This window comes from Elephantulus edwardii, unplaced genomic scaffold (assembly GCF_000299155.1).
Source record: "Elephantulus edwardii isolate Elephantulus edwardi_28Jun2011 unplaced genomic scaffold, EleEdw1.0 scaffold00051, whole genome shotgun sequence".
Taxonomy (NCBI): Eukaryota; Metazoa; Chordata; class Mammalia; order Macroscelidea; family Macroscelididae; genus Elephantulus; species Elephantulus edwardii.
The window spans coordinates 10,830,290-10,846,147 of NW_006399801.1; the positions used below are offsets into that span (position 1 = coordinate 10,830,290).

At 44.3% G+C, this 15,858-nt stretch overlaps 1 protein-coding gene across 3 annotated transcripts in view; it reads left to right on the forward strand.

The window, feature by feature from the left end:
* The window catches only part of RUNX1 (runt-related transcription factor 1), a 370,084-nt gene that overhangs the window by 296,903 nt on the left and 57,323 nt on the right, over positions 1–15,858 (forward strand). For all 3 annotated transcript variants that reach the window (XM_006886733.1, XM_006886732.1, XM_006886734.1), the window contains one exon: positions 2,584–2,772. In XM_006886733.1, the coding sequence (XP_006886795.1) occupies positions 2,584–2,772 (189 nt within the window). The remainder of the gene's footprint in view (positions 1–2,583; positions 2,773–15,858) is intronic.

Here is a 15,858-nt window from a genome sequence, read left to right on the forward strand (position 1 = left end):
CTAAAGCAGACAGTCATCAGTTAATCTCTGTAAATGACTACAGTCTTGGCAGGTGTCAGCTGGTACAGAAACTGCTCACATGTTCAGACTCTTTTTTAAAAGTATCGGGCAGTGATGGGGTGGGGGGAGGACAATCAAAAGATAAGTTCGCGTTGTGCCTGTCCACAGAAGTGGCTTACCTGAAATGATGTGTTTCAGTTGGGTTTCTTGGAAGCGCACATCCCCATTTTGGCGTCCTGGGCAGACACAATTAGACTTCCTCAAAGGCTGGCTGTCGACTTTATCACACTGGAGGCCATGTGTTCAGACTGGTCTTGCACGCATCATTCCCTCAGGTCACCCGCTGTCCTTGACACAATGTTCTTCAGAAGCACCATGGGGCACCCAAGGAATGTGCAGTTACTTTGAATTAAACCTGCAGGAAGTCTCTGCCCCATGACTTCACTGAATACCATACTTTCTGAGCTGAAAGAACTTTCCTGAAGCATTTGTCCTGCCTTTCATCCATGAGTGGCACAAAGAGTTAAATGCCTACCAGTTCGCCAAAAGGCTTAGTTGTCTGAACCTAACCAGAGGTGCCTCAGAGGACAGGCCTGGCCATCCACTTCCCTCAAAAACCCAATGAAGGGAGAAACTTCTGTGGAGCAGTTGTATTTGGCATGCATGAGATCCACAGGCGTCAGAATCAACAGCAACTGACAACAACAGTCATTTCAATAGCACTAAATCAACAATTCAGTTAAGCACAGACAGCTACGGCATACTGCCTTCTCTCCTCGACTCCTAGCATCAGACAATAGGTAGACATTTAAAGGGACTGAATGACTGTGTTTTGAATGGTTTTTGAGTGACGACTATTTGCTTTTCGGCAAGAAAACTTCAGATTTCATGATCTGATCACCCGGAAGCTGTGAGTCTGTTGAGAAAAGGAGGGAGGAGTTGAAGAAAGTTCTCTTTAGAGTCTATCGTGAAGTACCACCATGATTGAGAAAATGTGAATGTTCAGAGACTTAGCCATGTTTCTCAGGGGTGACGAGGTGGCCCCCAGCCCCATGGCTCTCCATTCACTGCTGGTGCTTAAAATACTTGCCCCTTAAGAGGCCTCACAGCCTGCGTGACTCGGGGCCTCTTCCTCCAGCCGTGAGGCTTGTGGGCCCCACGCTGAATCAGAGTCCTGATTTGCCTTGGTGACAAATGAGAGAGGGAACACTGCATTTGAACTATACAAATATTATGCTTAAGTATTTTTCCTCCTTTTGGAGCCAAACAGGTCTTGTTAATGATAAAATCACTGCAATATAGTGAGCCCTTCTTCTGGTCTGGAATTTGAGACCGTGTAAACTCTGCCAAGGGCCTGGCAGCAGGAAGAAATGGCAAGGCACAGAGATCTGGGGCCATAATACAAGTTATAAAATTTAATTTTATAATTGTAGCGATTGAGAGCTGGGCTAAAATGTACCTCCCCCACCCCCGTTCTTACCCCAGGCTGGAGTTGGGAGTGGAATCAAGGGATCCACTTTCAAATTTAAGATTGAGTTAGAGCATGTGAAAGAACACTTTATTGTGGCAGCAAGCAGGCTTCTCCAGTCTTCTTCCAAAAAGACTGGGCAATGGCAGGTTATGGATGTAGTTAAAGGTCAATGAAGCTTTATTTGAACCACTGGGATGAGGAGGGTCTCCTCCTTGCCCCCTGCTTTTTGACAGGACTGAGTCTCTATTTCAAGTACATTTAGATGGTGGATTAAGAGAGGAGACGGGCAATGCACCCTTCTGTCCTGCTTGGTGATAATGACTTTCATTAGGAGCAGGGAGGGTCCCCTCACTGTCTCCACAGACACGGAGGGGCCATGCTGGATTTCTGACTACATCAAGTCGCCTGCGGGCCCTGACTATTGAGCAAGGCACAACTACAGTTTCCTGCCAATTCCCTCTGAGGAGGTGCATCTGGGAAGCTGGCTTCTAGTTGTAGGAAAAATTCTCCTGAAAGTTCATGAGAGAGGGAGGGGCTGAGGGGCGCAAGAGTTCTGCATTTTGACTGGAACCTGGCATCCCTGGGGCTTGTAAGTTCACTGCCATGCCTTGTTTCCATAGTGAAGAGGCACTCAGCAAGCTCCAGGGCCCACTCTGCTGCCTCTAAAACCTGCCTGTGGTTGGATTTGCAGTTGGTGTTTCACAGCATGTGAACCACTGGGAATTCACCTTTCTTGGCTGCCACAGTTCAGCCTTGGTGTGTGGTCAAGTGCCACCAACCAGTGTCCCTCCTCTCCCATTGCCATCCCTACCACCACACCCTGTCTGTCCACACCTTCCTGCCCTGTGGAGATGGGTGCAGAGGGGTGGGGTGACGCCAGGCCCTACCAGGGAGACCCTTGTGACCAGTGTGGCGTGAGAAGGCCAGTCAGCTTCCTAGCCACAGTCCCGCTCGCCCTGGGAGACCGCCCCCTCGCAAAGCTCTGGTGAATCTACACTGGGAGTGGGAGGAAGGAGGGGGGAAAGAAGAAAATTCCAGTTTTAGGATATCCACGATACATTTTCTGATCTCTTCCCTCCTTCCCTCCCTCCCCACCCGACTCCCCACAATAGGACATCGTCAGAAACTAGATGATCAGACCAAGCCGGGGAGCTTGTCCTTTTCCGAGCGGCTCAGTGAACTGGAGCAGCTGCGGCGCACAGCCATGAGGGTCAGCCCGCACCACCCAGCCCCCACACCCAACCCTCGCGCCTTGAACCATTCCACTGCCTTTAACCCTCAGCCTCAGAGTCAGATTCAGGGTAAGTACCTGCAAGAACCCCACTTCCCACCTGACCACAGATCTGGCTGCCCATGCCAAAAACACCACCCAGACAAATGGATTCTCCGTGACGCTCCAACGGTGGTCTTGGGACCAACGGCAACCCAGGGCCTGGGAGCCCATTAGGATTGCAGTGTGTAGGGCCCATCCCAGGCCGTCAGAGTCAAATCCGCATTGTAAGATTCTAGACTGAGAAGCATGGCTATAGGAGAAACAAGGAGACAATGGATATATAGATGTATGTTTGTGTGCTATCCATGTATATTTAGAAACATACACACATGTGAATATCCTTGCTATTTTCTGATCTACCCATGATTTAAAATACATGTACTCACTTATGCATATCACTGCAGATGAAAGTAGTGATGTTTCAAATTCTTTCTTCTCTTCAGATGATTTGTAGATTTTTTTTCTCATGTTTTTCAAGATTTAAATGATAACGAACTACTAGAGAAGAGTAGATGCCATCACATAAAGAGTATTATTTGCAAACTTGTAAATAATGCAAGTGCTCCACCCTGCCCCGGTTCAGAAACACTCTCCCTTACTGTGGGGATAGTTGGCAGTTATAAAAACACTGTAAAATACGGTAATTGCATAAAGCCCACCGTGCCAAATTTAATAATGCACCAAGTTCTCTAGGCCCCATCAATGAAATCATTTACACTGTAGGAGCTGCTGACGTCAATTATTGTTTGCTCTGCGTTATCACTGAAAATGGTAAAAGTGTAGTCAGTTTTTCTCTGAGCTAGGGAGGACATGGCCGTGTGCGAGACGGTCACTGTCATACACCTTTCTCAATGTAGCAAATGTGGAAAACTCAAAAAGAAAGGGAAGTAGCACATTCTGGGGAAAGGGCAGGTGACCAGCACATAGTGGAGAAAGGGCTGGCAACTCAGGGACACAAGGGCTTTTCACTTCATCATCATTATTATTATTATTAATTTCAATGAAAATTTAGACTTTGGATTTCCGTTCATTCATTGTTGCACTTTTCTCCCCCCAATCCTCCTCTTGCCTTTTCAATGGCACAAATTGACTCCTGTAGGTTTATGTTGGTCCCGTAATAGGTTTTTTTTCCCTCCATAAATTCTCTTGTGTACATACAGCATCCTATAACTCTGGTGGCCGAGTGGTAAGAAGCTGCGCTGCAATCCTATAGGCACGCATTTCAAACCCACCAGCTGCTCTGCAGGAGAAAGATGGGCAGTCTCCTCCCGTGCAGTTAACTGCCTCTGAAAACCTGCTGGTCAGCTCTGGGTCAGTTCCAACTCCACATTACACAACAACAACAACAACATATCATGCTTGAAATGTTGGAGAGCCAGTGAAGGAGGGGAAGACCCTCAATGAGATGTAGTGACACAGTGACTGTTACAGTGGGGCCAGTATGTCCGAGATGATGAAGGTGGCACAGGACAGGGCTCAGATCCATTGTTCACAGGGTCACTATGAGTCAGTCGACTTGACAGCACTTTACAACAACAATGTGCTTTAGTGTCCACCCTTGTGGTTCTGAGTGGTGCAGAAGCTTTGCGGTTAGGCTATTAACCAAACGGTTGGTGGTTCTAAACCAAGATGCCATGCATGGGGAAAGGTCTGGTCTTCTCCTTGCATAAAGGTTACAACCAAGAAAACCCTTGGGGCACAGTTGTCTCCATAACACTTGGGTGGCCATGAGTCAGGACTGATTCCTCAGCAAAGGTATGGCCGGTGTTGCATTACAAGAAGGAAGCCTAGCACAGTCTTACTTGTTGTGCTTATTTCGTAAATGATAGTGAACAGTTTCGTGTTTTTTCACCACATCAAACGTTCTGGTTCAGAGTATGGCTGGCATCTGTCTCCCAATCCCGCAGCACTGTCCTGCAGAATCAAAGCCTCTTTTCAAAATTTCTTCCTATAGAATCAAAGACTCTTCATACCAAAACCTGTTACTCCTTCTTGAAGAGGATGGAGTATCCAGTAAGCAGGATGAACATTGACTGACTTACGCTTACTGTCTAGCCTGGAGTGAACAGTTTTCACACCAAAGAAGTAGTGAAACCCCTGTGAAACTGTCCTCTCAGCTCAGTAAGTAAGCACCAGTCAGGCCATGCTCACCCTGCTTACTCGGCCATCTTCCCTTGAATTTGGTGTTTTATTTCAATGCCTCTGACAAACACATGTGGAAATTCGTCCTGTTCCAGAGCATGAAGGTCCACACAGCTAGTGTCTGCAGTTATGTCTCTAAATAATCTTTTTTTAAAAGCTCACTGTCACTAAGTCAATTTTGACCCATAGTGGGGATGCAGAACAGAGTACAACTGCCCCATCCTATTTCCAAGGCTAGAAATATTAATGGGAACAGATGGCCACATCTTTCTCCCACAGACTGTCTGCGGGTTTGAACTACCGACCTTTCAATTAGTAATGCCACCAGGGCTCCTTGGATCTATTAGATTCTCTGAGAAATCTGCAAATAAAATAGACTTTACCAATAGTCCACTTAACAGTTGTGTGCAGTGTATTTTATTTGTTATATATGATGGAGTTGAACTGACCCATAGCTGACTCTTCAGTGAGTTATCAGAAGCAGTAAATCTCAAGAGAGACTGGGTCTTTTTCTCCCACAGAGCAGCTAGTGGATTCAAACCAAAAGCCTTTGGGTTGGGAGTATAATCCGTTACCACAAAGCCACCCGAGATCCCTTTTTTTCAGTAGAATAGTCATTTTTGAAACAGTTTTTCTAAGTTCTTATCTTTAAGAAGAAGCACCATGAAATTTCTCATTGGTCTCCTTAATAGTCACTGATAATTATTCAAAATTTCCTATTGATTTTTAAAAAGACATGCCAAAATGTAAGCATGTGCAGTAAATTGGGTTAAATGTGCTTTAAGTGAGAGGGATGGGCTGGGGATGAAATGACACTTCTCAAGAGAAGAAAGCTCAGTTTTACTTCACTCTCTGTTTAATAATTCAAATGCCTTTCTGTCATCTCCAGACATCCTTTTGTAACATCTGAGGGAAGACTTTCTTTCACTTTCTTTCATAGTCTCTCAAAGTCTGACTGACCATTTATTCTACCAAACTGACAAAGAAATTTGCCTTTTCCCTGGGACCCCACTGTGATGGAGATGCTGACTCCTGGGGACCTGTGTGAGTCTCAGTCGAATCCGGCTCCATGGGGTTTTCAGTGCCTGGTCTTACAGAAGTACATCACCAGGCCTCTCTTCTGACGTGTTGCTGGTAGACTCAAACCTTCAAGCTTCCGGACAGCAGTTAAATATGTTACTCATTGAATACCATTCCCATTAAGAGGAGTGGTGAGAACCTAAAAGCCTGGTGCCCTCGAGCTCCTTCTGACACAGCAAGCTCCTGTATCACAGAGTAGAGCCGCTTCTTGGAATAGTCTGTACAGAAGCAGACTGCTGGGCCGTTTTCCTCAGGGGGCCGGCCACTGGGTGGATATGAACTGTTAGCCCTCAAGTTAGTAGTTAGGTTGTTAGGTGCCGTGGAGTCAACTGTAATTCATAGCAACCAATGGTAAACAAATGGAAACCCCACCTTGTCCTGTACCATCCTCACAGTCCTTGGCTCAAGCTCAAGTAGTCGCTCTGTTGCAGTCAATATGCTGATCCGTCTCATTGACTGTCTTCCTTTCTTCACTGACCCTTTCCTCTCCCCAGCATGAGGTCACCATTTGTACCACCTAGGGACTTTCTCCAACTGATAAAAAAAAAAAACACCCAAACCCTCGAACTCATTGCTCTTGAGCTAGAACCAACTCACAGGTGATCTTCCTGCTGGTTTTCAGAAGCTGTAAATTGAACAGGAGATTGCCCATCTTTCTCCCATGGAGCTTCTGGTAAATACGAACTGTCAGAGAAGCGTGACCTTTGGGTTAGCTGTGCAACTCCCTACAGAATATGTACACCCCCAGAGCTCCCTAACAGTGAGAGAAAACTATTACACATTCCCAAAGGTGCCTTATTAAAAGACAGTAGGAAACTCAACACATACAGCAAATTGGAATTGTCACCATTGAGTCTGCTTTACTTCAGGAAGTTTTGGCAAGGAGTGCATTCTATCTCTCCTCATATGTGAGACAGACAGATAGACAGAGAAAGAAGGAAAAACAACAAAGTAAGCAGGCCTGTTGAATTCTCTCCTTAGCAGTCAGCAGCCCTGTGGGCAGAGGCATTACCGTTGAACATGAATTCTTCAGCTACTTTGGAAATACTATATGCTTAGCAGAGTATCAGGTTTAGCACAAAACTTTTATCACTCCTTTATTATTCCTTTTAGAAACTCTTTACTTCTGCAACATCTAAGTAATAATAACAATTCACTTTTAGAGTTCCCGAGGGACTTGGACCTTTGTAAAGAATGTGTTAACTAGGGTGTTGATGTGCTTTTCTCCAAAACAGGAATCTGATGTTCAGGTCTCCACTTGTAAAGTTGTAGGGACAACTTTTTAAAATGCTAAGTGTTCAGGATCTTTTCATGGAAAAACCACTTTCCTCCTCTTCCTCCCGTTCTCCATAAAAAATTTTGCTATTTTACCCTTACCATGCTTTGAGTAGGCCCTTGAGATTTTTCCTGAAATTAGAATGTCAGCAGGGATAATGTTAAAAGTTTCTTGCAGCCAGAACCTTGAATTTGTTCTTTGCACGCAGGGAAATGGTTAATTCCAGGCTTAGCCATACAGCTTCAGTATTATATTTAAGAAGACAGTTCATATAAAAATCCAACATGTGTTTATAGCTCTTTGAACCTGCAGCAGTCATTTTGAGGAAAATCCCAAAGGTTGTCAGCACAGTCCAGTCCTGTAGCCGTGCTGTGCAGCTGTGCCAGTGTTTTCTGCTTTACTGAAAAGTCACTAACTGGGGGCACAGAGAGACTGTGAGGTTCACAGGGAGGTTGGGAAACGCTGCCATACTCAGGCTTCATCGCAGGGTTAGCTTTGGCCTCTTAACTCTGCTTCTAGGAAGTCATGAATAGAAGAATGCCTGTGTTTCTCTAGAATCGGGTGTGCTTGAGAACCACTCACAGTAAACATCTCGAATTATCTGAACTGGGGGTGCAGGCAGAGGTGGGCCAGGGATAGCTGCCTTGTCATCCAACCACTGCTTATTTATTGTTTAACTACGAGAGAGAGAGAGAGAGAGAGAGAGAGAGAGAGAGAAAACGCTAGTAGTACAGTAGTTAAGTGTTCATCTTTAAATGGGTGGTTCAAAGCCCCCAGCCATTCAACAACAGAAGGACATGGCAGTGGGTCTCTGTGGTTTACAGCTTTGGGGACCCTCCAGTAGTTTTTTCTCTCACTTCTAGGGTCATTGTGAATCCAAACTGACTCCATGGCTGTGGGTTTTGTTTGGGTTTTAGTTTTGTTTAACTATAAAAGGGCCGGGGTAAATGCCAACTTCCTATCTTGCCAGGTCTTAAAAATCTAATAGCAAGTCATTTATGTCCTGGGCACACAGTTCTGCAAGTCCAGACATCATAAATTTCTACAGTCGGGTTTGTTTTTTAAAAAATATATTTATGGGAAGGAAAAGGTGCACCTGTCTTTTTAAAAGATCCAACATGGAAGTTCTTGAGAAACAGCTGTACTACTGTGCTGGTGTCTCCCACTTTGAGGGACCTCAGGCATCCAGAGCAAGTCGTTTTAAGAATCTGACTCCTAATTTAGCAAAAATGATGCACCACACTTAAAAGTGTGCCACATTCCCCTTTCTGGCAAGATGGGAGCAGAGTAGTATCTGCTGATGTCGAAAACTGTCAAAATCAGAAAAATTAAAAGAGCAGCTTTGTGGTTCTTGTGCATGTTGCTGAAAAATCTGGGCATAAAATGTTATCTCTTCAAGTCAAGCAGCTATGAGATATGCTGACATGAGTCAGAGCCCTTGTAGACATTATTTTGTTCTCACAGTAATTTTGTAGTCTGGTTTACAGATTTAGCAACTGAACCTCTATGGTTAGCAATTGTCCTGCATCTCCAAGATAGTGATGGAACATGGACTCAAACCCAGATCTTTGTGACTCCAGAGTGCGTGCTGGTGGGGAATGAGGCAGGTTCTTACATGTCTACATTCTTTAGTTCAGGGTCAATTAGTCACAGGGCGGGTCAGTGTCAAGAAGAATCCTAATCACCAAGGGACAGATGGGAGAGAGATTAGGAGATTCCCTCATTCCGCAGTCCTGTACTCATCCGCAGTCCTGTACTCATCGTGTTCTGTTATTCTAAAACTCATTGCTGTCTAGTCAGGATCACTCATAGCTGATGCTCTATTGGTTTTTGATGCTGTAGATTGCAGGGGAGGACATTGCTATTTTTCTTTGGTGGATTCAGACCACCAGAGAGGCATGGACTTGGGTTAACGTTAAACTCCCTATGGAATATGCCACCAGAGCTCCTTCTGTTAGTATTGTTGGTCTAGTATACTGTCAAGTCAGAACCGATCCATAGTTGACCCTCCAGTGGGTTTTCAGAGACAGTTAATCTCAAGGAAGGAGACTGCCCATCCTTCTTCCGTGGAGCAGCTGGTGGATCCGAACCACATGCCTTCAGGACTGTAGCACAGCTTCTTACCACTAGGCTACTAGAGCTCCTTTCCATTAGTATTAGAGGCTGACAAAAATAATGATGAGAACTCTGGGACATTGTTTCTACTTAGGGAGTCAGACTCTGTAGTGGACACCTTAGAACATCTCCTTCGGTTGCAGGAAGTATGTTTTAAAGATGTAAAAATAGAACATGTAACCTAGTATGCCGAGTCTCTGAGATGTACAGTAGCCTTGGTGGCACAGTGGTCAAATCATTCAGCTGCTAACCATAAGGTGAGCAGTTCAAACCTAGCAGCCATGACAGGGTGGAAAAAGACATGGTGTTCTGCTTCTTTAAAGATTTATGGCACTGGGAACCCTATAGAACAGTTCTATTCTGTCTTACCGTGTCCCTAAGAGTTGGAATCAGTTCAATAGCAGTGGATTTGGGGTTTTACTGTGGTTTGTTTTTAAGAGAAATGTGTGGGCAGGGAGAGGGCTTCCGTTCACGATTTGTTTACTTGATTTGGGCAACTGCCTAGGCTTCCTACATGTGAGAGTTTCTTTTGTGGGGTCTTTTGGGACCAAACCTTTCTTACTATCCAAACCCTGTCAACACCCGATAGGCTTTCATGGGTGTGGGTGGCTCACTTTATGAGATTTATACAGCCAGCTGGGGTCCTGACCTCTCAGATTATATCCTCATTTGTCGTATTCAAAATTATTTTGTTGTTGTTGTTGTTATCAGAGAATTTTCCCCAAAAGTTAAACTTACCTTGGCAGTGTCATACTCGGGAGCTCTCTGATGCTGTTACTTGTGCAACACATTGAGACAATTATTTTACTTGCTTCTCAGATAGATGGAGCCACTGTGTCAGCCTAGTTCTCGTCCTCAGTTATCTTGGCAAAAAAGATGGGAGAAAAAAAAAACAACAAAAAATCCTCCATCTTTCTGTAAAAGAAGAAGGTAAAGTCCTTTCCATCCTTAAGAGTAAAATATCAAACTCCATAGCATTTTTTTTTATTTCCTCCTCCCCTGTCTCTCTCCCTCCTACTTTCCTTCTTTCCAAAAGTCCTGGACATTAAATAAATAAAAGGTAACGTGTAGGCTTTTTGACTGTCTCAGTAGTAGAGGGTCTAACAAAACGGCAGGAACCCAATGGGCGACACTGCAAGTCTTGCACTCAAAGCTAAGGTGGAGCAAATGTTCTCCTGAATAAACATAAAGGGAGGGAGAGAGGAAAGTGGGAGGTAAGAAGGAAGGAAGAGAGGAGGAAAGGGAAAAGAGGCCAGAGGAGAAGAGTGACGTGAAAGGGCAAGATGAGCTCCGCCTTGTGTGTTGGAACGAAGCCAGGTGTCCATCTGCAACCGCAGCAAGGGGCAGAGGTGACCGGCTGACAGAATTAGAAGTACTCGCCGGCAGCAGCGAGAACTCAGTGACTGTTTTCTGGGTTCTCAGCTGCTACCACATAAACCATAATTTAAAGCCAAGTTTGAAAAGCTCAGACACATTTCATTGCAGACATTCACTAAAGGGGGCAAGAAGGATGGGAAGAAAGCAGAGTGCTTTCTTATTTTGTGCGCACACGCAGGCACAGCCTTTACTTCCTTGTCTGTCCACCTCTGCCTTTGTTTTTCTCACGTTTGATGTGGTTCAAACACAAGAATGCCACTTGTCCCTACTTTTCATTCCCTCACCTGGGTTCCCCGTGCTCAGTGTCAGCAGGCCTGCCCTTTACTCTTAAAGGTTCCTGTAACAAGCCCACAACAAGGTTGGTCTCGACTCCTGGAGGGCCCACCATTGGGTTTCTGAGGCTATAAATCCTAACAGGAGGGGTCTGTCTTGCCATCTTCCCAAGGAGACGGTGGTGCGTTCGGATTGCCAGCCTTTCAGTCAGCAATCCAGTACTTAACCTGATATACCTCCAGAGCTCTCTGTGGGCTGACCAGCCATAAACATGGCCACTCCAGTCTGTCATTCCCCATCGAGCTGGCAGACTCATGGCGACCCTATGTGTGTCTGAGGTAAACTGTGCACTGTAGTTTTCACTGGCTGAGTTTTTTGCAAACAGATTCCCCTAGATTCCTTCCAAGCCGCTTCTGGGTGGTGTGACTCTGCACCCTTTCCATTAGTAGCTGGGCATGATAACCATCTATAGCATCCAGGGCCTCCAGTCTCCCTTGGATAACACTTAGACCAATGTCTATGATGTACTTACAGCCACCTTAGAGCAAAGTACTTAATAAATTAGCCCTTCAAAGGTGCAGCCAAGCCTGGCACATTCTCAGCACCCCAGGAATTCTAAGACAGTACATCTTAGTAGGGCTGCATGCTCAGACCAGAAGTTTTCATAGATCTCATTCAGAGTGAGCAGAGCATGCTTTTGGGTAGCAGATTATTCATACTTTGTGAACATCTCTTTTAATTAGAGGGAAAGAAGGTTCTACCTTATTTATGACTTGATCTCAATGATAAGAATATTCATTCTATGGACTTGAGTAACAACAAACAACAACATAGACTTACTTGATGACTTCTACACTTTCTTATTCTTTCATGCCAGTACATACACACATCCGTTTTCGGGAGAGGGAAGTAATTCTTAACAGAGTTGTGGTGGGAGCAATTTTTGTCAGGTATTAATTATCAGGAATTCCTTCAAGTACAGCTGGTTCAGCTTTTTTTTTTAATATAAAATTTTTATTTTATACTGGCATCCTTGCGAAGTTCATATACATTGTTCTTCACACCAGATCTTTCCCATTTCTTTAACCCACTCCTCCCTCCAAACACCAAATTGTGCGACTCTATGATTAACAGCCCCCTCCATCCTCACCCCCTGCTCCTACCTTCCCCCCATTAGATTCTCATTCACGCTTTACTAGTTACCTGTTTCTACAATAATGGTCTTACAAAGTGTTTGTCCTTATGGGACTGAGTCACTACCTAACACTGGTTCTGCTTTTGACACTGAAGGTGAAACAGCAATAGGGAATCTTACAGCCTAGTATGGTGGTGGGATTAGTTGCTATTGCATTAATCCTTGCTCATGTATAGTAAGATTAAATACTATTTAGTATTTAATTTACTATTTAGGTGCCACTTGGCACCATCGTCATGATCTGGTTAGTAGGTTGGAGTGTATTTTCTCTACTCTATCAGTTCATCTCACTGGGGGTTTCCCTTGTTTTTGCTGTCACTCTGTGCTACCAGAGCTTGGGCAGCCTAGTGGGTAAGGCGTTTAGCTGCCAGCTCAAAGGCAGGTAGTTCAAACCCGCCAGCTGCTCCACAGGAGAAAGATGGGAAATCCCCTTTGTTATTTAGAGCCTTTGAAAACCTGCTGGAGGGTCAGCTATGAGCCAGTTCTGGCTCAACAGCAGTTGAGTTTTGAGAGTCTATGCTATAAACATGATTCCCTTTTCTAAGGATTGCCCCTCCCTGCTAATGAAAGTGAGCCTCACTGCCCTCATTTCCAAAGAGCATTCTGGTTATATCTTTTCTAAGCTGAGCACAGTGGCTAAGAATTAAAGATAAACAGCCTCAGTCCAAAACTGGTAATCATCAGTTTTTATAGGACTTTTGACAACTTACCCTCAAAAAGCCTTCATTTCTCTATCTGCAAAATGGGAGTAATGATTATATTTACATACCCTGGGGCCACTGTGTGGGAGAAAGATGGACAGCTCCTCCCGTATGATTGACAGCCTCTGAAAACCTGCTGGAGGGTCAGCTCTGGGTTGGTTCCAGCTCCGCAGTAATTGAGTTGAGGCTGCTGAGTTGAGGACCATTGGAGAGAGCTCTGGTGGCACAGGCCACAGTGAGCTGTGCTGCAAACCCAATGAAAGTGAATCCACAAGTGGATCAGAAGGAGAAAGATGTGAAGTCTCCTCTTCTTGTGAGTTACAGCCCTGCAATCCCAACAGCGGGCCACCAAGTCCATCTGACTCGACAGCAGGGAGTGGGTGAGTGAAGACCTTTGTAAAACATAAATCAATGGCTGATCCGACAACCGTTAGCTGTTATGATTCTTGACTATTAAGACTGATGCCTTCGAATAATGGCACTGACAAAGAATACTGAAGATGCCATGGACAGTCTGAAAAACAAATAAATCTGCTTCAGAAGGAGTTCAGCCGGAAATGATCCAGTGTGGAAAATGATGTACATGAACTCTGTAAATAAACCAGTTAAAAAAAAAATTTAAAAAGGAGGATGGCAAGACTTCATACTTTGTACACATGATCAGGAGGCATCAGCCCCTGGAGAAAGGTATCATGCTTGGTAAAGCTGAGGGTCAGAAAAAAATAGAGGAGGACTCAGTGAGATGGGTTCCAACACAGCAATGATGTGGAGGGCACAGGGTCAGGAAGGGCTCCATTCAGACGTGCGCGGGGTCACCGTGAGCCACAAATGACCCAACAGCCCCACAATGACATTATGATTCGCATCTGCAGTACCAAGTGCATTCGTCAACTAATGGTACCACAAAAAACTTACCGCAAACTTCTTGGTTTTAAACAACAGAAAGCTAGACTTTCACAGTTCCAGAAGCTGCACTCCTAGAATCCATTGTCATGCCTATTTCAGCTTCTAATAGCTCAAGGTGTTTCTTGGCTGTGGCTGCATCATTCTAATCTCTGCCTATGAGAGGAGCCTAACACCTTTACATGACCGTCTCTATGTCTTCTCTTTCGTATCTCACTCTGTCTTTCATAAAGACACCTGTCATTAACTGTGTAGGGTCCACCTGGATAGTCCATGATAATCTCATCCTGAGATCCTGAGATGTATCTTAATTATATATACAAAGACCCCTTCGCAGAGATGAATGATTCAAATCCACCAGATGCTCTGCTGGAGAAGGAGGGACAATCTTGTCCTGTACCAGTCAGATCTGATTTGACCATACACACAAAGACCCTTTCTTTCTCCAAGAATGTCGTATTTATAGCCCGAGGAGTTAGAACATGGGCATTTCTCTTTTGGGGGGCTGTCATTCAACAAACTACAGCAAGGTAGAAAGAAGGGAGGGCGTCAGACCATCACCAGTTGCAGCAGCTGAATCCAGAGATAGCATTCCCATGTCTATTCCCTAAAACAGCTCTGAGGGGCAGGGAGATGTGAATTCTGTATCTTATATCATGGTATTCTTATTTCCCATTCAAGAATGAGGGTTTTTTCCCCCTAGGCAAGACTAAATATTGCTTAATCTTTTCTAAGCACCTACATAGATGGAATCAGAGGCTCCAACACTAGTAGAGAAAGAGAAGTCTTCCTTGTTTCCGTGGTTCTTCTCTCAATTAATGAGTTGGCTCCAACTCAGCAGCACACAACTACTACTGCTGATTCATGAAAACAATACAAACCAGGAGACGGACTGTCTCTTGGAGCTTCAAACCCTCGCTATGCAGAGCCCATGACACAGTCAGTGTAGCAAGCACAGGAACAGAAGATGGCATGAAGGCCAAGCCAGCCAGTTGGGATGAACTCAAGAATTTGACCTCCTAGAGCTCTGCATATCACAGTGTTCTTTTAAAACGGCTTTACTGCAAAGCACTGTGGACCAGACATTCATTTTGAAAGGATGCAAACTAATTCGCTTTCAATCTCCTTATCCCTAATTTATAAACCAAAGACAGCCTTTCAAATTTGAATATTTAAAAAAGAAAATTTGACTATAGTGATGAAGCAATATGAAAGTTTACCAAAAGTTTGTACCAAGAGAAAAACAAACAATACATGCTGATATAAGTAAAAGGCTCTAGCTAGAAAGCTGTGCTTTCTGTTCATCCTGAGTTCTTCAGGCTTAGTCGTTCATAATTGTGTGCATTGTTTTTCTTGATATGGAAGGAAAAGGCAGACCCACTCTAAAACTCAGTTATTCTTTGGCCTTTTAAAGTTTAACATTGGTCATCTAAATGATGCCTAAGAGCTATAATTAAAACCCATTTCTCACATATTGACATGACATAGTTTCCACAGATCAGGCTGTTAAGTAAAAATCAATGGTAAGGGAAAAAATGTAGGATGACTATATCAGATCACAAAATGAGCAGAGAACTATATCATACACAACTTCAAAACCACTGAGAAATTCGGCCCAGCCAAGAGGCACATGACCTTAACCACCGTAGCCAATGTTCCTCTCACCTCAGTGTTCATCACTGCCAGATATATGTAAGTAATATACAAAACAAATAGTAGGTTTTGGGTAGGGGTTTTTTTGTGTGTTCTTAAACTATTATAAAGAATGTGAGATAATGAGATCGATGATAAGTGAGGAATAGGGAGGAGAATACAACTCACCTTTTATTATTTTCTTTTGGTCCCAAAAGCCTAACTTAAGGGGGTGACAAACTTGGTCCAGAAGTGGAGAGGCTCTGTTGCCTCAATAGCAGTCACCGTAGATCTGTGTCACATTTTCATATTTCTCCTTCAAAGCCTTGGCCCCACACTAGCTTTCTGGATATTGCCTTCAAAGCAGCAGAGCAGCACAATTGTTATGGAGATTAGAGATACTGATTGCAAAACCCCTGT